The following is a 24,493-nucleotide window of genomic DNA, read 5'->3' on the forward strand; positions in this document are numbered from 1 at the left end:
CTCTGTTTTTGTTCGTTTTGTCTTTGGATTTCTGTTTATGTTCTTTGTCTTTGGATTTCGGTATTGACCGTCAAATTGTGTTAGTCTTGTCCGTAGATTTTTTACGTTTTCTGGTTTGGTTTTCAGTTTGTCCTTGGTAGTCTTCAAGAAAGGGAAAAAAAATTCTGTTTTTTGAAAAAAGGAATTTGGTGAATCCATCGCACTAGGATTTCTGCATTCCCCAGCCCCACCCTGCATCTGGATCCGTCCACAACCGTACCCTCGCGAAAAAAAAAAAAAAAAAAAAAAGGAGGCTGGTGATGTTGGTTCGCACAAAAGAAAAAAAGGAAGGAGGTTGGTGATGTTGGGTCGCACGTTGGTTCGCACAAAAGGTAAAAAAAAAAAAAAGGAAGGAATCGCACAGAAGGAAAAAAAGGAAGAAAGAAGGAAGAAAAAAATATTTGGTTGGATTTTTTGTTTGTTTGTTAGGCATCGACATCGACATTTGCACTGGTACTGGCATTGGAATCTTGCACTGGCATGGAAATCTTGCACTGGCATTGGAATCTTGCACTTGCACCGATGGAATTTCGTATTGAAATTGGCATCGGAAATCGGCATCGGCATCGGAATTTGGAGGCTTGCATCCACATCTGCTTGTTGGCAAACTCATGTCGTGTACCGCCATGAGTTTGATGGGGGGTGTTGGAATTTATTAGGTTTATTTAGGAAATTAATTAGAGATTTGATTTGATTTTGTAGTAGGGTATTTTTGGCATATACGCATTAGGGTTTCTTTGGTTTATTGCTCTATAAATAGAGCTTGTAATTTAGTTAGAGAATAAGTCAGTCACAATGTAGTCTCTAGGTTTTTTGTAACCGTCTTGGCATTCTCAGTTTGTTCAATAAAATTCCTATTATTTTGTTAGTCTCATTTGTTGCGCACTCTGATATTCAACTCACGTATCTCATAACTTTGTGGAGTCATAATTGACTTGTTTTGATTAGGAATATGTGACATCGACATGTATCTCATAATTGACTACGAATTCTTCCCTAGATAAATTAAAGTAACTCAAAATACCACATTATCAAAAGGGGAAATAAAACATTTAATAAAAGTGACGAGTACCAACAACACAATCAAAACAAGTAAATTAGGGTAAAAAAAAAAAAGGAGAAAAATTAACGAGGAAGACAAGGGGTTTTTGCTCAGAAGAGGAAAAATTGAACGGTTGACAGCTGTCAGGACTTTATTGATTTCAGATACTTATTTGGAATGCTGACCTGGCACGCTCTCTGCAAGGAAGATTTTTCTCCCTCCAAATTAATCGACCTCCTTTTACATCACAGAAAAGAGAGAAGACCAAAAGTTAAATAAAAAAAGGTGCTCTGAAACTCCTCCTCCCTCTCTCTCAAACACTAATCCTTCGCGCCCTTTTAGCCTTCATCCGATATCACAACCCTCTCTCTCTCCCTCTCTCTCTCTCTCTGAAGCTTCCTTCATTGTTGCTGGCAAGTCTCTCTCTCTTACACCTTCGTGATGATTTCAACTTTTGGGTGAAAAAAGTTTGGATCTTTGTGTTTATTATGCTGCCTTCTGTTTTTGTATGATTTTTTATGTCAATTTTGTGTCTTTGGTGGAAAAAGTTTGAATCTTTGGAGTTAATAACGTAAAGATTGATGTTCCTTCGTTGTTTGTGTGTATACATGTATGTGTGTATATCTATATATATGTGCATGTGTTTGTATGATTGTTGTGTTTGTGTGGTTTTGGTGAAAAAGAGGTGACTTTTTTGGGGAAATTTTCATGTTTTAGATAGAAAAGGTGGAAGCTTTGGAGTTCATAGATAGGATGGACTACAGAAACTTGCCAGTAGCAAAGAGAACCAGGAAGAAGAATCGTGAGGGTGGCTCGGCCGCTGTGAGTCGAGAGTACGTGTCTATATCTGATGAGAGTGAGGAAGAGTCCAGAGCCTATGAATCACTTGATGTTTCTGATGAGGCCAATGCAGCTCCACCCACAGCCTCAGGAGGTAAACACAAGAAGAAAAGGCTCGGGAAGCGAAAATCCATTAACAGGTCTAAGAAAGGGATGTTTGGTACGTCAATGGACTATGAGTATAAGGATTTGTCTGATGATGGTGAGGAGGCCAGTGTGGAGATCATTGGTGAGGATTCAAATGATCCCATGAATTTTGATGATGTACATAGTGCAGGATCAAAGAATGGCAAGAAATCTGACCCAGTTGATCTGGAGGATAGTGATGATGACGTCGTGTATTTAGGCGAAGAGGGAGGCGAAGGAGGACGGGGTTTCGGTTCTTTGAATTTGGAGACAAGTGATGCCAATGACGAGGTTGCTTCTGATGGCTCAGATGAATCTGAGGCAACTGAGGAGGTTGCTTCTGATGTTTCTAACAGCTCACATGATTCAGAGACCGTCCTATTTAGTGAAGAGGAAAGCGCTCATTCGGATGACGAGGATTATGACCCAGAAGAGTCAGAAAGTTCTGAGTTTTCTGAGGAGTCAAGTTCATCTGGTGGAGATGGCCAGTGGAGCGATGAAGGTGATGTTGATATGAAGAAGGGGGAGATTGTTAATAAAAGGGAGAAGAAAAAGGGTAGTGGGAAAACGAAGAAGGGGAAAAGTGTTGGGGACAATATTGAGGTGAATAAGGTGCATAATATTGATGAAGGGGAAGTTAAAAAGGGATTTAGAAAAGAGGGCAAGGGGAAAACTGTTGAGGGTGGTGTCGAGATGAAGAAGGGGCAGCATTCTAGTAGAAAAGAAGATGTTACCGCTCTTCTATTGAAGTTCTGTTTTGGATCCAAGGAGCCAAGTGTACCAGAGAAGCCAGAACTTGATCCAGAAGAAAACGAACTTTGGGATGAATTTCGTTTTTCTCTCAGATCTTGTGAGATTGGTTCCACTGGATCTAATAAGGTAGGTAGGCATAAATTCATCGTTCACTCTGATCTTGAAAGTACATAATCGTTATTGTGTTGTGTATTTTAACTTAGGTGTATGACCTTATAATTAGTTGTTAGACTGTAGCAATGATCCGATCAGTACATATTCGTAGCTGAGTCATTAATTAGTTGTTAAGTTTTGACTGTAAGTGACTGTATTTGATTGGCAGGTTGGAAATCAAGATTCACTCCCCGCTGTTCATGAAGAGGATACTGCTACCCTTTGTAAACGAGGGAGTCATCAGCTTATACTCGATGAAGAGATTGGACTCCGATGCAAATTTTGCACTTACTTAGCCAAGGAGATCAAATATATTTTTCCAGAATTTGTAAGTTTACGCATGTTTCTTTCAGTACGAGTTAAAACCTTTTTTTATGTTATCATTTTTCATTTGCACTAAATCATAAAATCTAGTTAATTCTTATGGAAACCGTGTAACACTGACTATAGAGCACCGTCTGTTGTTTGGAACATGCTTTAGTACACATCCTGGAACTTTTATTCATAGAGGTTTTAGAGACTTAAAGCAAGCGCTTGCCTACCTAGGTGGTCGGAGGGATTTGGAATGAAAGTACACTGTTTTCGTAACAGGAAAAAAAAAAAAACGCTGTGTTTCTGCTGCTTACCCCGTAACTTGAGTTGGCTTGGCTCTAGGGCAAACTGACAGTTCAAGTTGTTACCCCGATTGGCATATTTCAGCTGCTATCTGTTTTTCGTTATTTGTTATTATTAGATCTATATTGTGTCTGTGAACAGCTCTGACATATGTTCGTTCGGACTTGACCATTGTTTTAGTACTTTGGGTACTCAAGCTTCTGGTGCTTAACTTGCCAGTTCTTTATGTTTCTGTGTACTTAGCTTGAAAAGGTTTTTTTTCTTCTGCATCTGTGATTCTTTATTGATCTAATTGCTGGGGCGTTCATATTAAAAAACAATGCAACTTGTTGGTTTTAATCATTCAAATTGGAATTATCAAGTTAGTTAAAAAATATCCTTGGAATGTTTCTGGCTAATCTGAAATTCTTGTTAAGAATCTGTCGATTCTAATCAAGTATACGCTTTGAATGAGTTAACATATAGGGTCTAATTTTCTGTTCTTTGTTTACCTTCCTTGTCTGCTTTCTCATACTGTAACTGCGTGCTTATTAACTTAATTATCATGATTTGGCATATCAAATATGTGATTTTTCTCTTGGTCATGCACATTTCAGGTTGAGAATCCTTACGAAAAATTTGGCAGAAGAGGCTTTGAAACTGACAACTGGTCTGTCTTTGATGAGCTTCGATCTCATGACTCTGGTTCCGGTCCCCATTCTGGTTGTAGTTCTCACCTTCCCGATGAAGGCACAGTGTGGGACTTCATTCCAGGTGTTAAAAGCAGCATGTATCCTCATCAGCGTGAAGGTTTTGAGTTCTTGTGGAATCATATAGCTGGTGGAATACATGTTGAGGAGCTGAAAAAAAGAAGCAGTGATTATGCTGGGAATGGTTGCATAATTTCACACGCTCCTGGAACTGGGAAGACACTGCTAGCCATTGTCTTTCTCCAGACATACATGCAGTTGTTCCCAAACTGCAGGCCACTTCTGATAGCTCCTCGCAGCATGTTGCTTACATGGGAAGAGGAGTTTCAAAAATGGGGGTTTGACATTCCTTTTCACAATCTAAACAACACTGACTTATCTGGTGAAGAAATTGAAGCAGATGTTAATTTGGTGATGCGAATTGAAGGCCGGAAAAGCATAAACAGAGTAAAGAACAGCAGAATGTTGAAGTTGTGTTCCTGGACCAAGAAAAGAAGCATCCTGGGAATCAGTTACCAATTGTTTGAGAAGCTTTGTGGGACAAATCATTCTGGAGCACTGAAGCAAGCGGAGGAATGGAGGAAAATTATACTTGAGTTTCCTGGTCTTGTAGTATTCGATGAAGGGCACACTCCTCGGAATGATCAAAGTCGTATTTGGAAGGCTTTATCAGACCTCAAGACTAAAAGGCGCATTCTTCTGTCTGGAACTCCTTTCCAGAATAATTTTCAGGAGCTCTTCAATACAATCTGCCTGGTGAGGCCTACATTTGCAGACTCAATCGACTCTAATAAGTTCACTGGAGATTTTCGCAGAAACCAAAGCCAAAAAAGAAATTTAGAGACATGGCAATGGACTTTTGTGACCAACTGTAGTGGAAATGTCAATGATAAAAGAGAAAGACATGCTACAGAGGTCAAAGCGAAGATTGCACCATTTGTCAATGTCTACAAGGGTTCTGTACTGCAAGATAGTCTTCCTGGGTTAAGGAACTCAGTTGTTGTTCTACGCCCGACGCAACTACAGGAGGAGTACCATAAGAGAATTCAAGTGATAAAATCACAGTTTGAATATGAACACTTGGAGTCTCTTATATCTATTCATCCTTCCCTCTTGCTTAACAAGGAAGCATTTTCTGGTGAATGGGATAAGTTAAACAAACTGAAATTAAATCCTGATGTTGGAGTTAAGGTAAAATTTGTGATGGACCTCATTAGACTCAGCGATGCTTTGAATGAAAGAGTTCTTGTTTTCAGTCAGTATATTAAACCCTTGGTTCTTACAAGGGATCTTCTGAGATCAAGGTTTCACTGGACTGAAGGGGAAGAGGTGCTCTATATGGACGGAAGTTGTGATATGAAGCAGCGTCAGTCCTCGATGAAGATTTTCAACGATCCTTCCAGTAAAGCCAAGGTCTTACTAGCTTCAACTAAAGGATGCTGTGAAGGAATAAGCCTGGTCGGAGCTTCAAGGGTTGTGCTTCTGGACGTCACTTGGAACCCGTCGGTGGAGAGACAAGCTATATCCCGTGCCTACAGGCTAGGACAGAAAAAAGTTGTCTATGTGTACCACCTCCTCATGGGTGGAACAAATGAGGAGCACAAGTACCAACGCCAAGTTGACAAGAGCCGTTTGTCTGAGTTGGTGTTTTCTGATTCGGACAGGAGTGATGCTTGCGAGAAGAAAGTCCGAGCTGTTTCTGCGGATAAGGTTTTGGAGGAGATGGCTCAGCATGAGAAACTGAAACACATATTCGAGAGTATAGCTTTGCTGCACGAAGACATCTATTTTGAGCAGCTAGGCCTATCAACTTTTGCTGCATGAAACACATATGAGAGTTTATTGCTTTTACTGCATGTAGAAAAATTCGAGCTGTTTCCTCTTTTGCTGGTGGTACATCATCCCTTCACACCCAGCGACCCTCGAATCCACAACAATGGTCTCTCTCTCTCTCTCTCTACCTATCCACTGTTTGTTTCCACAGAAATTTGTTTGTCATTTAAGTTTTCTGGGAAAATGCTGGATGATGTCGGCAATATATATTTTATGGAACTAGACGAAAGAAATTTAGAAAATTTCCAACTGATATAACTGAAAACGTAAAGAATATGTGCAAACTAAATCGTGTCAATGGACTTGATTCTGTTTGGATGAATCCTCAAACTCCATACAAACCAACACGCACAGTTTTCATTTGTATTACTTTCTCATTGGGAGGATGGGGAGGTTTTCTGCGCGCGGGTGCATTGTATGGTCTTTATTAGGCTCGTGATAGGGATGATTTCTGGAACGGATAAGCTGCGTTTGGTGGATTATATGGTCCTGGCCTGTGTGGTGTGGTGTGAGCAGGAACGCAAACATCAAACCTGGTTTATAAAATGTATGCTTTGTACATACGAGGATTCCTTGCGTTCCAAGTAATATTACAGTGCTCATTTTATCTTTCTTCTCACCGCACTACATTAGCTATACATTTCGGCATCGGTTTCCATCTTCTTGCTCCTTGGCATTGCTTGAAAACTGAGCTTCAACTTGTTCCATGATGATGAAACACTTGTCTTGTGTTAGTTTCTTTAAGAAAGAATACAAGGCTTTTGTTGGGAAGCATTTAAACTACTAATAAACGTTTTTGTTGCTATTTTGGTTGCATTTCTTGTTTTAAACCCGTTTGTAATCTGAAAATATGACTCAGAATCCAAATTTTTACCTCTCGAATCCAGCTTTTATGTCGCATTGTCTCTCTTTATCCATTTATGTTTGTATCATAAAAAATCTATGAAGTTTAATATCGTGACACGTGCTTATTAATTTACGTTAAATTAATCAAGAGATTCCATTTAATTTGCTTATATAACATGTGCTTTGTTCGTTTATTTTTTTATCTACAAAAAAACAAACGATCGATTGCTCACATCACAGATCCGTTACGTTTTTTGATGTGAGCAAAACATTCAGCCCTTGCACACGAAGTCTATGAGTTTATTTGTTATACATACGTGAGTATTTCCGTTAAGTTTACTTATATGGCGGCGTTATCCTTTTGTCTGCATGTAAGGTAAGCCACATCGGATCCACCTGCAAAACAAAATAAGAAAAATCCACCTCATTTCCCCCCGGTTTCTAATTCGCCCTCACTCCCCCCCTCCTCTGCTCTTTACTATATGAGCTTTTTCCCCCTTCGATTTTTCATTTCGCTCCACCACCAAATCCCTAATTCAATTCCGCCGCCATCAAATTCCATGTCCACCGTCCAAATCAACCTCTCCGTCGCCAATTCCAATGTCCAATTCTCGGAGCAAACAACCGCCCTTGCCAAACCCGTGATCCACGAAACCCCATACCCGACCCGAATCCAACCAAAGCTTGTGCGGATCATACACGCCGACGCCGACGCCACTGACTCCTCCAGCGACGACAATGAGGACAGCGTCGTGCCGGCGGTGAAGCGGGGCGTCAGAGAGATCAACCTTGAGGTCCCTTCGCCTTCCTCCGCTTCGTCTTCTCCGCCTTGCTCCGGTTGTCCTAAGCTGTCCAAGCGAGCCAAGCTGCCTCCGAAATCGGGCCCGGGCCGCCGGGAAAGGTTCGTAGGCGTCCGCCAGCGACCGTGGGGCAGGTGGGCTGCGGAAATTCGAGACCCGAATCAGAGAAAACGGCTTTGGCTCGGAACCTTCGACACGGAGGAGGATGCTGCGGCGGCGTATGACAGAACTTCACTGATGCTCAGGGGTCCTCGTGCTGTCACTAACCTTCCTGGAGCTGGGGAGACGGTGGTTGTTGATGAGGTGGTGGCTGCTGCGACTGTGGGACCATGGGGAAGGAGGAGGAGCATTTGCCGCCGTGGGGAGGGGGCTGCTTATTGTTTTTAATCTTACTCCCTCCGTTAAGTATTAGAATAAATTATTAAAAATATAATTAGAAATTTCTATTTATATTGTGCTTGTACGGCGCCAAATTAAAATCATCATCTTATCCAACAAAATAAAAAACTAACGAAAAGTTAAAAAAAAAAAAATTTTAATAAAAAAAAGACAAATAAAAGTGTAATGAATAGTACTAGAAAAATGTAAAAAAATGATTTTTCGTTAGAAGTGAACATTATCATGAGTGTTCCGTTAAAACTCATAATAAAAATTAACAAATCTTTGACCGAGTTGACGGGAATGGACAAAAGTGAGACAAAAAGAAAGAAAGAAAACAAGCGACTAAACAAGACAAAACGAGTTTGAAGAGATAATGTGGAGGTAAACCATTAAGTGAAACAATGCGAGATTTTATATACGTACTTACCATACTATCTTACACCTAATAAGTTCTTTTCCTCCAAACAATGAGAATTCAAACTCGAACATTTTTTTGAAATTGAATATTATATACATACTTACCATACTATCTTACACCTAACTCTTTTCCTCCGAACAATGAGAATTCAAACTTGGACATTTTTTCGATATTGGAATGAGAAGTACCAAACTAAGAAATCAAACTTGGACATGGAATGAGGAGTACCAAACTAAGTGGTTTGCAGCCAAGTTGTTAAGAGTTGTTACCCAGTACTCGAAGCTCGTTTTGAGCCCCCCGCTTCGCTCAATATCGCTTGTAATTGAACCAAAAAAAAGAAAAGAAAAAAAAACTGATGGAAAATTGAACTAAACTAGATGTTGAATTAACAATAAAAATTGCATTCGTTTTTTGTGATGAATTCATCTAAACTTTAAAAGGGAGATTTCTTTCCACACGTCCATTCTTCATTCAAACGGGTGCTGCTAGAACAGGTCAACAGATTGTCAAGGTTGTGTCCGGACACGACAACTAGGGTTTCCAACGATCCAGGTTTTGAATCGTGAACAATCAGATGCGCACCTGAGATCTGGAATGAATTACACCCATGAAAACAGACGCGTTAAAACAAAATCCAGCACTTCATTACCAACTTTGAGTGCAATAATATCAACTACAAAGAGGGAATACAACCCACCTGCCGGATCTGGTTCAGATTGCTGTTGTTCTCTCCACAAACATGAGTTATCAACGTCTGAGGAATCGTCATCTCAACTCTTGGAGAAGGACTCTCAAATGTTGGACCATGTCCTGGTCGCTCATTACCAAAAGAATAGGGAACTCGGTCCATGTGAGCTGGACCGTTGTGATCCATACCATGAGAAAATGAAGGCTGATGACCTGGAGTTTGTGATGGAAAAGCAGAATGATCAACTCCATGATGGAATCCAGGTGAAGGATAGGGACCAGGGGAGGCTGGGTTATGCCTCGGTCTAAAGGAGTGGGGAGGCATCTCAGGAAATGGAGACATATAGGGCGGGCCACTGAAATTAGCATAAGGAGGTCTCATAGGGAAAATTGTTTCCCGAATCCTACTTGTTATCTGAAAGAGTGCATCCTGTACAGACGGCAAGCTTCCAATAACCTGCCATAAAGCACCAGGAGATTATTCCTACTGCATTTAGCAAGATTAGGATACTCAAGTTAATAAATGAAAAACTGTGGACCAAAAACAATAGACATAGAGAAGAAGAAGAATGGTATTTAAGCATTTTGATCAAAACACATGAACTATGTTACTAGTTATACTTCTGAACCAAACAAGTGTATCAAAATATAGTAAATCAATCGACCGTTAATGTAAGTGATGGGTGCATATTTTCATATATTTCCTTTGGATTTTGTATATATGAATGGGTTAAATGCACTAATTTATATTGTTTTAATTTATAGGCATTAAATACTGGAGTTATGCAAAAATGAAGTGAAAAATGAACATTTTGAGTGTCTAAAGTAATTCCAGTGGAGCAAGAGGCTAATTAACTGCACCAAGACATATGCGTTACAACAAGAAGATGATACTGCAATGGTTTTGGAAATCAAATGGACATGGGAGTGCTATTCAATGGATTTAAGAAGAGACATAATTATTTGTTTTTATTATTTCCGTTTATTTTCTTTTTATTTAATAAGAACTTAAAGTGCATTAGTTAGGATCTTAGTGGGGTTAAATTCGTTTTTTTCCATTGTCTTTGCCGTGGGTGTTATAAGGAGATTTCTTCTCCTTGTGATACATCAACAACAACAACAACAACAAAGCCTTTTCCCACTAAGTGGGGTCGGCTATATGAATCCTAGAACGCCATTGCGCTCGGTTTTGTGTCATGTCCTCCGTTAGATCCAAGTACTCTAAGTCTTTTCTTAGAGTCTCTTCCAAAGTTGTCCTAGGTCTTCCTCTACCCCTTCGGCCCTGAACCTCTGTCCCGTAGTCACATCTTCGAACCGGAGCGTCAGTCGGCCTTCTTTGCACATGTTCAAAATCACCGGAGCCAATTTTCTCTCATCTTTCCTACAATTTCGGCTACTCCTACTTTACCTCGGATATCCTCATTCCCAATCTTATCCTTTCTCGTGTGCCCACACATCCCACGAAGCATCCTCATCTCCGCTACACCCATTTTGTGTACGTGTTGATGCTTCACCACCCAACATTCTGTGCCATACAACATCGCTAGCCTTATTGCCGTCCTATAAAATTTTCCCTTGAGCTTCAGTGGCCTACGACGGTCACACAACACGCCGGATGCACTCTTTCCATCCAGCTCGTATTCTATGGTTGAGATCTCCATCTAATTCTCCGTTCTCTTGCAAGATAGATCCTAGGTAGCGAAAACGATCGCTTTTTGTGATCTTCGCTAGATTGCTCCGGTCATTAGTGTGGATAAGTATATAAATGGATAGAGATAGGAAACCAAACACAAGATGTACGTGGTTCACCCAGATTGGCTACGTCCACGGAATAGAAGAGTTCTCATTAATTGTGAAGGGTTTACACAAGTACATAGGTTCAAGCTCTCATTTAGTGAGTACAAGTGAATGATTTAGTACAAATGACATTAGGAAATATTGTGGGAGAATGATCTCGTAATCACGAAACTTCTAAGTATCGGAGTGTGGTGTCGTCTTGACTTGCCTTATCTGTCTCATAGGTAGATGTGGCATCTTCTCTGGAAGTACTCTTCCTCCATCCAGGGGTGGTATCTTTAACTGGTGGAGATGCACAAGGTAATGTATCAATTTCACTTGAAGCTTACTTGTAGTTTCAGGCTTGGTCAAGCGCGATACAAACCATGTAGTAGGAGTCCCCCAAGTCGCCGAGCTAGGGGGTCTGCTGAAAGAGGTGACAGACAAGGTAAGCAATCAGAGCTCCGACTGATTGTTCACCTTCTCCCCATCTTGCAGCAGCATGAAGGATAAAGAGAAGAAAAATGAGAAGAGATGATATGAGATACTTTTGCTTTTGAAGAAGTAACTTTCCACAGGCTTATTCTTGAACTGAGCTGGAGGGTTTTCTGGTTTCCTCCAGAGTATAAGGCCGACTGAAGAATTTGAGGGTCAAAACAAGTCCATCAAATCTAGAGTACGTTCCACCCTGCTGATATGGGATACTTTTGCTTTTGACAGAGTAATGAATGTATCGGCACGTGTGCTGTTACGCTTGTCTCCACATGCTTCCTTGTATCCTTCGCACTTGCCCTATCTGTTCCTCAAGCAGATGCGGAATCTTCCCTGGAAACATAAGATGTTGAAGATGAGTACTCGAGAGCAATGCCAGGTAAGTAATCAGGTAAGGGGTTCCAGGCAGTCAGTTCCTGGCTGGAAGCTTGATTCCAAGTGCTGACTGATTGCTCTCTTTCTCCTTGTCTTGCAGGTAAAAACAAGGCCAAAAGAAAAGACAGGGAAAAAGCATGATATGGGATACTCTTGCTTTTAACCCTGATGATATGAGATATTCTTGCTCTAGTATAGCTTGTTTGCAGAGGTATTATCGGGGGGAAAGAAAGCTGAATATTTCGAAAGGCATCGTTGGGAGTGCCCTCTCAGATATGATGAAGGGTTGAGCATTTTTGCAGGTCTGCCTGTCCGTTGGGGATGGAGGTCGACATATATAGGAGTCTCCCTAACAACAAGTAGTAATGCTATTCCTTTACCCTGCTTGGTCATAGCACGGTAGTGGGAGCTACCAGTTTCACATGTTTTAACTCTGTCAGAGCACTTTGAAAAAGTGGTCTGTGGTATCTGGCTCTCGAGATTCGGAGAACGATGCCTCTTCGATTTTTGAGAAAGCAATCATGCTGGGTGTATGACTCTCGAGATTCGGAGAGCAGTGTCTCTTCGATTTTTGAGGAAGTAATCATGTTGGGAGTCTGGCTCTCGAGATTCGGAGGGTGGTGCCTCTTCGATTTTGGAGCAAGCAATCTTGTTGGGAGTGTTGTCTCGAATGTGAGTAAAGGTTGGGCATGTTTGCTAGTCTACCTTGCCACGAAGCACAAAGGTTGACACACAGGGACTTTCCAATTATCCAGCAATGGTACTGTTCCTTTACCCTCTCTTCGATTTTGAGAAAGTAGTCATGTTGGGAGTCTGGCTCTCGAGATTCGGAGGACGGTGCCTCTTCGATTTTGGAGCAAGCAATCTTATTGGGAGTGTTTTCTCGAATGTGAGTAAAGGTTGGGCATGTTTGCTAGTCTACCTTGCCACGAAGCACAGAGGTTGACACACAGGGACTTTCCAATTATCCAGCAGTGGTACTGTTCCTTTACAGTTGTGGGTAATAATATGGTAGCTAGACCTTCAAAATTTATGTGTCTAAACTTTTGTTAGTGCTGTTTCTTTGCTATTCTTTTACCTTTCTTGGTCAGAGCGATGTAGTGGGAGCTGCAAGCTTCACGTGCTCAACTTTGGCAGAGAACTTTGGCAAAGTTATTTGTGGTACCCATGAGCTATTGTTGCGTGTGGGAAGTGGGTGATTGAACAGTAAGATTCATGTGCTTTCTACTTCACCAGAAGTCTTCGACAGAATGCCCATAATTTCTGCAAAGCTGAGTGTGCGTGTGACAGGTGTTGACAAGGCTAGAAAAGTAGGTGCCTCTTCGATTTCTGAGATCGGCCCTCGTGGTCTCTGAGCAGCCCAGCTTTTGAGAAAGCGAGCGCCTCTTCGATTGATTCGGAGAACGATGCCTCATCGATTTTTGAGAAAGCAATCATGCTGGGGGTCTGGCTCTCGAGATTCGGGGAGCAGTGTCTCTTCGATTTTTGAGAAAGTAATCATGTTGGGAGTCTGGCTCTCGAGATTCGGAGGGCGGTGCCTCTTCGATTTTGGAGCAAGCAATCTTGTTGGGAGTGTTTTCTCGAATGTGAGTAAAGGTTGGGCATGTTTGCTAGTCTACCTTGCCACGAAGCACAGAGGTTGACACACAGGGACTTTCCAATTGTACTGTTCCTTTACCCTCTCTTCGATTTTTAAGAAAGTAGTCATGTTGGGAGTCTGGCTCTCGAGATTCGGAGGACGGTGCCTCTTCGATTTTGGAGCAAGCAATCTTATTGGGAGTGTTTTCTCGAATGTGAGTAAAGGTTGGGCATGTTTGCTAGTCTACCTTGCCACGAAGCACAGAGGTTGACACACAGGGACTTTCCAATTATCCAGCAGTGGTACTGTTCCTTTACCCTTGTGGGTAATAATATGGTAGCTAGACCTTCAAAATTTATGGGTCTAAACTTTGTTAGTGCTGTTTCTTTGCTATTCTTTTACCCTTCTTGGTCAGAGCGATGTAGTGGGAGCTGCAAGCTTCACGTGCTCAACTTTGGCAGAGAACTTTGGCAAAGTTATCTGTGGTACCCATGAGCTATTGTTGCGTGTGGGAAGTGGGTGATTGAACAGTAAGATTCATGTGTTTTCTACTTCCCCAGAAGTCTTTGACAGAATGCCCATAATTTCTGCAAAACTGAGTGTGCGTGTGACAGGTGCTGACAAGGCTGGAAAAGGCTGGAAAAGTAGGTGCCTCTTCGATTTCTGATATCGGCCCTCGTGGTCTCTGGGGAGCCCAGCTTTTGAGAAAGCGAGCGCCTCTTCGATTTTTGAGATCGGCCTTCGTGGTCTTTGAGCAGCCCAACTTTTGAGAAAGCAAACGCCTCTTCGATTTCTGAGATCAACCCTCGTGATCTCTAAGCAGCCCAGCTTTTGAGAAAGCAAACGCCTCTTCGATTTCTGAGCAGGCGCCTCTTCGATTTCTGAAGCTTCGTCGAGTGCAGATTTTTATAGGGACTGGCATTAAGTTCCAAAGCACACTTGAATCTCCACCAGTAGAAGCTTCATTCTTGCACTTCTAAGATCTTGATTTGTCCGACCTCTTCTCTCTTCAACACCTTTGAAAATGTCTGGCCCCTCCGACCGTCGTTTTGACTTGAACCTTGTTGAAGAGGCAGCCCCGCCTTCTCCAGACAACATATGGCGCCCATCCTTCGTCTCCCCTACTGGTCCTCTTACCGTTGGGGATTCCGTGATGAAGAATGATATGACCGCTGCGGTGGTGGCCAGGAACCTTCTCACTCCCAAAGATAACAGACTACTTTCCAAACGGTCTGATGAGTTAGCTGTTAAGGATTCGCTGGCTCTCAGTGTTCAGTGTGCAGGTTCTGTGTCTAATATGGCCCAACGCCTATTTGCTCGAACCCGCCAAGTTGAATCATTGGCGGCTGAAGTGATGAGTCTCAAACAGGAGATTAGAGGGCTCAAGCATGAGAATAAACAGTTGCACCGGCTCGCACATGACTATGCTACAAACATGAAGAGGAAGCTTGACCAGATGAAGGAAACTGATGGTCAGGTTTTACTTGATCATCAGAGATTTGTGGGTTTGTTCCAAAGGCATTTATTGCCTTCGTCTTCTGGGGCTGTACCGCGTAATGAAGCTCCAAATGATCAACCTCTGATGCTTCCTCCTTCTAGGGTTCTGTCCAGTACTGAGGCTCCAAATGATCCCCCTCCGGTGCCTTCTCTTTTTGGGGCTCTACCGACTGCTGAGACTTCTCCTAAGCAACCTTTGTGAAGGCTCCCTCTTGTGTGCTTATTTTGACTCATGTATATGTACATATTTGTAGCTTATCGGGGATATCAATAAATAAGCTTTCCTTCATTTCAACGTATTGTGTTAAATACACCAAAGCCTTCTTCGCTAAGTTCTTTGAATTTTCTTTTGTTAAAGCTTGTATGTTGAAGCTTTCTGAGTGGAGCATGTAGGTTGGGGTAGTGTTCTCTTAATTTCCCGAATGAGGAAAACTTCTCGGTTGGAGACTTGGAAAATCCAAGTCACTGAGTGGGATCGGCTATATGAATCTTAGAACGCCATTGTGCTCGATCTTGTGTCATGTCCTTCGTTAGATCCAAGTACTCTAAGTCTTTTCTTAGAGTCTCTTCCAAAGTTTTCCTAGGTCTTCCTCTACCCCTTCGGCCCTGAACCTCTGTCCCATAGTCGCATCTTCTAATCGGAACGTCAGTAGGCCTTCTTTGCACATGTCCAAACCACCGTAACCGATTTTCTCTCATCTTTCCTTCAATTTTGGCTACTCCTACTTTACCTCGGATATCCTCATTCCTAATCTTATCCTTTCTCGTGTGCCCACACATCCAACGAAGCATCCTCATCTCCGCTACACCCATTTTGTGTACGTGTTGATGTTTCACCGCCCAACATTCTGTGCCATACAGCATCGCCGGCCTTATTGCCGTCCTATAAAATTTTCCCTTCAGCTTCAGTGGCATACGGCGGTCACACAACACGCCGGATGCACTCTTCCACTTCATCCATCCAGCTTGTATTCTGTGGTTGAGATCTCCATCTAATTCTCCGTTCTTTTGCAAGATAGATCCTAGGTAACGAAAACGGTCGCTCTTTGGTATTTCTTGATCTCCGATCCTCACCCCTAACTCGTTTTGGCCTCCATTTGCACTGAACTTGCACTCCATATATTCTGTCTTTGATCGGCTTAGGCGAAGACCTTTAGATTCCAACACTTCTCTCCAAAGGTTAAGCTTTGCATTTACCCCTTCCTGAGTTTCATCTATCAACACTATATCGTCTGCGAAAAGCATACACCAAGGAATATCATCTTGAATATGTCGTGTTAACTCATCCATTACCAACGCAAAAAGGTAAGGACTTAAGGATGAGCCTTGATGTAATCCTACAGTTATGGGAAAGCTTTCGGTTTGTCCTTCATGAGTTCTTACGGCAGTCTTTGCTCCTTCATACATATCCTTTATAGCTTGGATATATGCTACTCGTACTCCTTTCTTCTCTAAAATCCTCCAAAGAATGTCTCTTGGGACCCTATCATATGCTTTTTCCAAATCTATAAAGACCATGTGTAAATCCTTTTTCCCATCTCTATATCTTTCCATCAATCTTCGTAAGAGATAGATTGCCTCCATGGTTGAGCGCCCTGGCATGAACCCGAATTGGTTGTCCGAAACCCGTGTCTCTTGCCTCAATCTATGCTCAATGACTCTCTCCCAGAGCTTCATTGTATGACTCATTAGCTTAATACCCCTATAGTTCATGCAATTTTGTACGTCGCCCTTATTCTTGTAGATAGGCACCAAAGTGCTCATTCGCCACTCATTTGGCATCTTCTTCGTTTTCAAAATCCTATTGAAAAGGTCAGTGAGCCATGTTATACCTGTCTCTCCCAAAAGTTTCCAAACTTCGATTGGTATATCGTCTGGGCCTATTGCTTTTTTATGCTTCATCTTCTTCAAAGCTACAACCACTTCTTCCTTCCGGATTCGACGATAAAAAGAGTAGTTTCTACACTCTTCTGAGTTACTCAACTCCCCTAAAGAAGCACTCATTTCATGTCCTTCATTGAAAAGATTATGAAAATAACCTCTCCATCTGTCTTTAACCGCGTTCTCTGTAGCAAGAACCTTTCCATCCTCATCCTTGATGCACCTCACTTGGTTTAGGTCCCTTGTCTTCTTTTCCCTTGCTCTAGATAGTTTATAGATATCCAACTCTCCTTCTTTGGTATCTAGTCGTTTATACATATCGTCGTAAGCCGCTAACTTAGCTTCTCTGACAGCTTTCTTCGCCTCTTGCTTCGCTTTTCTATACCTTTCACCATTTTCATCAGTCCTCTCCTTGTATAAGGCTTTACAACATTCCTTCTTAGCCTTCACCTTTGTTTGTACCTCCTCATTCCACCACCAAGATTCCTTTTGGTGACTGAAAAAAAAAAAAAACATCAACAAATTTTCTCATAGGGGGTTGCGGCAAGGAAGGGCAAAGAGGAAGAGCTACATTGGAGTTTTTCTGAGCTAGGGCTACGATGTAGCCTAATCATGAATATTTAATTGTCTTGTGGCATTGTTATTATCATGTTTTTCTTCTTTATTGAGTATCTTTTGCTATTTGTAATGTGCTTGATTTTTATTTAGATGTTTGATCACCATCTAGGTTTAAATTAGGTTGATTTGATGCAAGTTAGAGTAGATGCCATACTTAACTTGGATTTAGCTTCTTGCAATTGATACCATAACCACCTATTTGTAGATGCCATACAATTAGGGTTTGTGTGATTTTCCAACGATTTCCATAGAGCTTAATGGGTTCTTACTTGTTTAAATTCATCTAGATGCCATAGAGGGTTAACAAGTAAGGATACTTTTGATGCAACTAGATGCCATGGCCGTTGAATAATTTAGGGAAAATCGAACATCAATATTGGGGAACTACTTGAGGTTAACATATTAAGGTAATTAAGTAGGATTGATTACGGTGAATTCAGATGCCCTAGGTTTTATTTTCTTATGTTTTTAATTTTATTATTTCATGCATTTTATTTTCAAGTCATATTTCATTTCAAGTTTAATTTCAATTTTTCTCTCTTTTCCATCAAAGCTTCTCAATTACAATTTGTTTCAATTTAGTTAGTAAGATTTTTAGAATCAATTCGATCTTTGTGGGACGATATCCGTGCTTATATGCTATACTGTCATTTGATTCGTATACTTGCGAGCACAAAAATTCTAGACTTAATGAGCCTAATTTCGGTTATCTAATTTTCTCAACATTAAGTCTGACAGCCAATCACTTTATCCAGCACACAGACATCATAATGGGCTCAGACAAAATTCAAGCAAGAAACTAAGGAAGTTTTTAGTTTAATATTGTCTGCCTATCTTCCTGCAGAAATTTTCAATATCATACTCAACTAATTAAATATCATATTTCTAATGGTGTGCTTGCCCAGCCTACACAAAGGATAGAAGACTAGGAAACAGACATTGACCTGGGCAGATTTAACCTCCTACCAGCTCTGATTGCCAACTTGTTCAAAACTCTTTTAATAACAAGTTAAACTTTCGTAATGCATGATACGTTTTCTCTATTACGTTAACGGTCCACGAACATTTTTCAGTAAATGCAAAGAAGTTTATGTTGGAAGTTTTGAGACTCTTGTTCCACATTGGGGAAAACAAGATTCACAGGGGCCTTTATATAAATTTAGTGCTTTAGTCTAGTAATTAGAATATAGGCCATTTGAAAATGGATTGAAGGCTTGTGCCTTATGGTTGTGTGGATTAGACTTGTATAATATAGCCTAAATACAATGAATATTAATTAATCAAGACAAGGGCCTTGGGCCTTGTAATTTAAAATTAATCTTATTCATTAATTTTAATTTTCGGATTAAGTTTTTAATTAGTTTATTATTAATTAAAAACGTTTTGATTAAAAGACACAGCTCTTAGAAAGAGTTGTGAACCTTCAAATACACTGAACTGGTATTTGAAAGGGTGTGAAACAGCCTATATATATGCAATCCATGGTATCCAAATAATAATCTTTTCTTCTTCCTTTTCTTCCGTACAAAATTCCAGAGAGAGAGTAAACACACAAAGCAATTCGCTAGAATTCTATAATCCAGTGCGGATTGTAGGATTAGGTAGTTGTATCCTGGTCGAGCAGACGTTGTAGAACCACAAGCACAAGAGTGGGACGGAATTACTGTTCGAAGGACATAGATTTTACGCTAGCCTCTACCTTCTGTAATCAAGTTAGTACTGTGGATATTCTTATATAAATTTCTGTTTTTATTGTATACTTTTCATTCTGTATAGCAAGTACTTTTAGTAAAATAAAATTGTGAATTTCAAGTTCTGTTTATTTCTGTTATATTGTTTATTTCTGAATTGTTCTCCAACAATCTTCGAACAGTATGGAACATTCAGGAACTAAACCGTATTCTGAGAAGCCTGAAAAATTTAAGGGCGGAGATTTCAAAAGATGGCAGCAGAAGATGCTGTTTTATTTGACAACACTGAACTTGGCAAATGTTCTACGTGAGACTGAGCCTACTGCAGATGGAGAGAATATCTTTTCTGCAGAAACTTTGACGGCTATTGATGCCTGGAAACATAATGATTTTCTCTGCAGAAACTATATTCTCAATGCATTAGATGACTCGTTGTATGATGTCTATGGGGCATTCAAAACAGCCAAGGAACTTTGGGAATCACTTGACAAAAAATATAAAACCGAGGATGCTGGTTCAAAGAAATTTGTCGTGGGCAAATTTTTGGACTACAAAATGGTGGATTCCAAGTCCGTTGTCTCTCAAACTGAAGATCTCCAGAAAATCATCCATGACATTCATGTTGAAGGGATGGTAATCAATGAGTCTTTCCAAGTGGCGTCCATTATAGAAAAACTGCCACCTTCTTGGAAAGAGTTCAAGAGTTATCTCAAGCACAAACGAAAGGAGATGACCCTTGAGGATCTCATTGTAAGGCTGAGAATTGAGGAAGATAACAGAAAGAATGAGAAGGGCCTGGTTTCGAGTATGGAAGCCAATGCGAATGTTGTTGAAGGAAGTTCATCAAAGCAAAGGCCAAAATTCCAGAAAACTAAGAAGAAGGAAAGCCACTTTATCCCTGGTGCGAAAGGCAAAGACTTCAAGAAAATCAAGGGAAGTTGCTGGGTTTGTGGAAAGCAAGGCCATAGGGCTCAAGAATGTCGCCATCGAAGGGATCAAGGTCCTGGAAATCAAGGCAACAACAACCGCACAAACCTGATCCAAAACAATGTGGATGCCCTGGCTGCAATGATTTCTGAAATCAACCTCATATCTGACCACGCTGATTGGTGGATAGATACTGGTGCGAATCGCCATGTTTGTGGTGACAGAAAAATGTTTTCTTCGTACCAGAAAATAGAGGGAAACGAGCAGCTGTTTATGGGAAATGCTCTTTGTCGTGCAGGTGTGGACAAGGACGAAGACAAGGACAGGGAGAAAGCATGATATGGGATACTCTTGCTTTCGACCCTGATGATATGAGATACTCTTGTTCTTGGTGTGGCTGATTTGATGAGGTATTATCGGGGGGAAATAAAGCTGAGTATTTCGAGAGGTTATGTTGAGGGTGCATTCTCGAATGCGAGAAAGGGTTGAGCATTTTTGCAGGTTTGCCTGTCCGTTGAGGAGGGAGGTCGATGTATATAGGGATTTCCCAATAACAAGTAGTAATACTATTCCTTTACCCTTCTTGGTCACAGTAATGTAGTGGGAGCTGCCAGCTTCACGTGTTTTAACTTTGTCAGAGCACTTTGAAAAAGTGGTATGTGGTATCTGGAAAGCTGATGTTGCGTGTGAAGATTACAGACAAGCTTTATCTAAGGAAATCTGGCTCTCGAAGTTCTGAGAGTTGTGCCTCTTCGGTTTTCGAACAAGCAATCCCGTCGGGGATCTGGCTCTCGAGATTTGGAAAGCGATGCCGCTTCGGTTTTTGAGAAAGTAATTATGTTGGGAGTCTTTTCTCGAATGTGAGTAAAGGTTGGACGTTCTTGCCAGCCTGTCTTGCCACGGAACACGGAGGTCGACACACATAGGGATTTTCCAGTTGTCAAGCAGTGGTGATGTTCCTTTACCCTTGTGGGTAATAGTAGGGTAGCTGGAACTTCGAAATTCTCGCGCCTAAACTTTGTCATAGATCTTTGGCAAAGTTATATGTGGTACCCGAGGAGTTGATGGTGCGTGTGGAGAGTGGTGATTGAACAGCAAGATTCGCATGCTTTCTACTTCACCAGAAATCTTCGATAGATTGCCCGTAATTTCCGCAAAGCTAAGTGTGCATGTGACAGGTGCTGACGAGGCTGAAAAAGCAGGTGCTTATTCGATTTCTGAGATCGGCCCTCGTGGTCTCTGAGTAGCCCAGCTTTTGAGAAAGGAAGCGCCTCTTTGATTTTTGAGATCGGCCTTCGTGATCTCTGAGCAGCCCAGCTTTTGAGAAAGCAAACGCCTCTTCGATTTATGAAGCTCCGTCGAGTGCAGATTTTTATAGAGGCTAGCATTAAGTTCCACAGCACACTTGAATCTCCACCAGTAGAAGCTCCTTTCTTGCGCTTCTAAGATCTTGATTTGTCTGACCTCTTCTCTCTTCAACACCTTTGAAAATGTCTGGCCCCTCCGACCGTCGTTTTGACTTGAACCTTGGAGAAAAGGCAGCCACGCATTCTCCAGACAACATATGGCGCCTATCCTTCATATCCTCTACTGGTCCTCTTACCGTTGGGGATTCTGTGATGAAGAATGATATGACCGCTGCGGTGGTGGCCAGGAACCTTCTCACTCCCAGAGATAACAGACTACTTTCCAAACAGTCTGATGAGTTGGCTGTTAAGGATTCTCTGGCTCTTAGTGTTCAGTGTGCAGCTTCTGTGTCTAATATGGCCCAACGCCTATTTGCTAGAACCCGCCAAGTTGAATCATTGGCTACTGAAGTGATAAGTCTCAAACAGGAGATTAGAGGGCTCAAGCATGAGAATAAACAGTTGCACAGGCTCGCGTATGACTATGCTACGAACATGAAGAGGAAACTTGACCATATGCAGGAATCTGATGGTCAGGCTTTACTTGATCATAAAAGGTTTGTGGGTTTATTCCAAAGACATTTATTGCCTTCGTCTTCTGGGACTGTACCGCATAATGAAGCTCCAAATGATCAACCTCCAATGCCTCCTCCTTCTGGGGTTCTGTCCAGTACTGAGGCTTCGGATAACCACCATCCGGTGCTTTCTCTATTTGGGGCTCTACCGACTGCTGAGACTTCCCTTAAGCAACCTTTGTGAAGGCTCCCTTTTGTTTGTTTATTTTGACTCATGTATATGTACATATTTGTGGCTTATCGGAAATATTAATAAATAAGCTTTGCTTCATTTCAACATATTGTGTTAAATACACCAAAGCCTTCTTCAGAAAGTTCTTTGAATTTTTTTCTTTTGTTGAAACTTGTATTGTTGAAGCTTTGTGAGTGAAGCATGTAGTTTGAGGTAGTGTTCCCTTAATTTCCCGAGTGAGGAAAACTTCTCGGTTGGAGACTTGAAAAATTCAAGTTACTGAGTGGTTGTGAGATTTCCGAGTATCAAGGTGCAGTAGCATATGATTGGAGTCCCCCAAGTCTTCAGGCGAGGAGAGTTGCCGAATGAGGTGTCTTGTTTGTTACTAATTTGTCAAAGTAACGAAGCCTTGTTTTGATGTCACACCTTCGTATATGCCTTATCTAAAAATATTTCCAACTTTTGTGTGTTTGATGCTGCATGCTACTGACTAGACAAGATCAAGTGCAATTAGTAGCTTTTCTCTCTTTTTGATGAGTACCTGTGTCCTACCCAGCTCCCTTTTTTGTGTTATTCTTCTTTTTCATCTTTTCTTTGGTGTATGGGAGCTTTTTTTTTGGTGGAATTGCTTTTCGTTTCCACTAATCAGCCTGAGTCGATGCAATATAACACCATTCTCTATAGCTCAGATCGCAAAGTCGTCTTCATGAAAGTTGTTCCTTATCTTGTGAACTACAACATATCCAAATTTGAGATCCATCGGAGTAGTAAAACTCCAGAAATTCAGGTATGATGAGTACCTGTTCATCAATTTTCTGTTAACCCATCAGACTTGTTGTGAGCTTCGAAACTCCATTTTTTCTTGTTCAGCTCAACATACTTTCTTCATCGAAGTTGTTCCTCACCTTGTCAGCTACAACATATCCAAATTTGAGATCCATCGGAGCAGTAAAAATCCAGAAATTCAGGTATGATGAGTAACTGTTCATCATTTTTCTGTCAACGTGTCAGACTTGTTGTGAGCTTCGAAACTCCATTTTTTCTTGTTCATCTCAACATACTTTCTTCATTGAATTTGTTCCTCACCTTGTCAGCTACAACATATCCAAATTTGAGATCCATCGGAGAAGTACAAATCCAGAAATTCAGGTATGATGAGTAACTGTTCATCATTTTTATGTCAACCTGTCAGACTTGTTTTGAGCTTCGAAACTCCATTTTCTCTTGTTCAGATCAACATACTTTCTTCATTGAAGTTGTTCCTCACCTTGTCAGCTACAACATACCCAAATTTGAGATCCATCGGAGCAGTACAAATCCAGAAATTCAGGTATGATGAGTAACTGTTCATCATTTTTATGTCAACCTGTCAGACTTGTTTTGAGCTTCGAAACTCCATTTTCTCTTATTCAGATCAACATACTTTCTTCATAGAAGTTGTTCCTTATCAACTCTTTCATGACATATCACAAATTCAGAATGAACTAACGGTTAAATATTTCCAGATCTTCGAAACATCACAGCAGCTTTTAAATTTGCGGGAATCCGACTGTCGTGTTTGGAGCCTCAACACTTTAATTTCCGTCGCTCAAACAGAAACGATTCCTTCTTGAAAGTTGTTCATCTGCTCAAGAACTATAGGGTGTCCAAAATTCAGCTCCACTGGAGAAGAGCAAAGGTTGCAGAAATTTGATAGATGAAAGGAGGCGGAAGAGGAAGAGAGGGAAAGAGGTTGCTTGGGTTGGATTTCTAGTTAAACTTGGGATTTTGGCTTGTTGTTTGATTTATTATAATATGTTTGGAAACATATACATAATTGCTTGTTTGTTTATGACAAGGATGTTGTGGGTGTAGAACAAAACAAATGTTTGCGTTGACCCGTGTTTTTGTACAGGTTCAAGGGAATCTTGGTTTTGTGAACAAAATTTGTTTATTTGTCACAAGGTTTTGTGTTTGGAAAATAGTTTAATAGGTAAGGTTTATTGACTATAGATTTTTGCTTGGGTATATAGCGTGACTAGTTGAAGCTATTTTTAGGATACAAAACTTGAATTAGCTTCGCACTATCTTGATGAAGAGTGTGCGAAGCTTTTATATGTTTTGGTGTTGAAATTTTGTATTGTAGGTGAAACATTGGGGTTGAAGCTTGATAGGTGAAGCTTTATAGGTGAAGCTTTGGTGTTGAAGCTTTATAGGTGAAGCTTTGTGTTTGAAGCTTTATAGGTGAAGCTTTGGGGTTGAAGCTTGATAGGTGAAGCTTTATAGGTGAAGCTTTGGTGTTG

General features: G+C 41.0%; 1 protein-coding gene and 1 pseudogene across 1 annotated transcript; both read left to right on the plus strand.

Annotated features, from left to right (window-relative positions):
* Positions 1 to 1,808: 1,808 nt before the first annotated feature.
* On the plus strand, positions 1,809 to 6,081 carry LOC114822437 (SNF2 domain-containing protein CLASSY 3-like). Its single transcript, XM_070816374.1, has 3 exons — positions 1,809 to 2,926; positions 3,123 to 3,281; positions 4,165 to 6,081. The coding sequence occupies exons 1-3, from the start codon at positions 1,835 to 1,837 to the stop codon at positions 6,079 to 6,081; spliced, it is 3,168 nt and encodes a 1,055-aa protein (XP_070672475.1). The 5' UTR covers positions 1,809 to 1,834.
* Positions 6,082 to 7,357: 1,276 nt separating this feature from the next.
* LOC103405222 (ethylene-responsive transcription factor ERF070-like) lies at positions 7,358 to 8,186 on the plus strand (annotated as a pseudogene).
* Positions 8,187 to 24,493: the final 16,307 nt, after the last annotated feature.

This window comes from Malus domestica, chromosome 17 (assembly GCF_042453785.1).
Source record: "Malus domestica chromosome 17, GDT2T_hap1".
NCBI lineage: Eukaryota > Viridiplantae > Streptophyta > Magnoliopsida > Rosales > Rosaceae > Malus > Malus domestica.

Bases quoted from the DNA above. Each gene is read 5' to 3' on its own strand.
- LOC114822437 (XM_070816374.1), top strand. From the start codon at position 1,835: ATGGACTACAGAAACTTGCCAGTAGCAAAGAGAACCAGGAAGAAGAAT. The intron at 2,927-3,122 runs GTAGGTAGGCAT...TTTGATTGGCAG, and splicing joins GTTCCACTGGATCTAATAAG to GTTGGAAATCAAGATTCACT. The intron at 3,282-4,164 runs GTAAGTTTACGC...TGCACATTTCAG, and splicing joins AATATATTTTTCCAGAATTT to GTTGAGAATCCTTACGAAAA.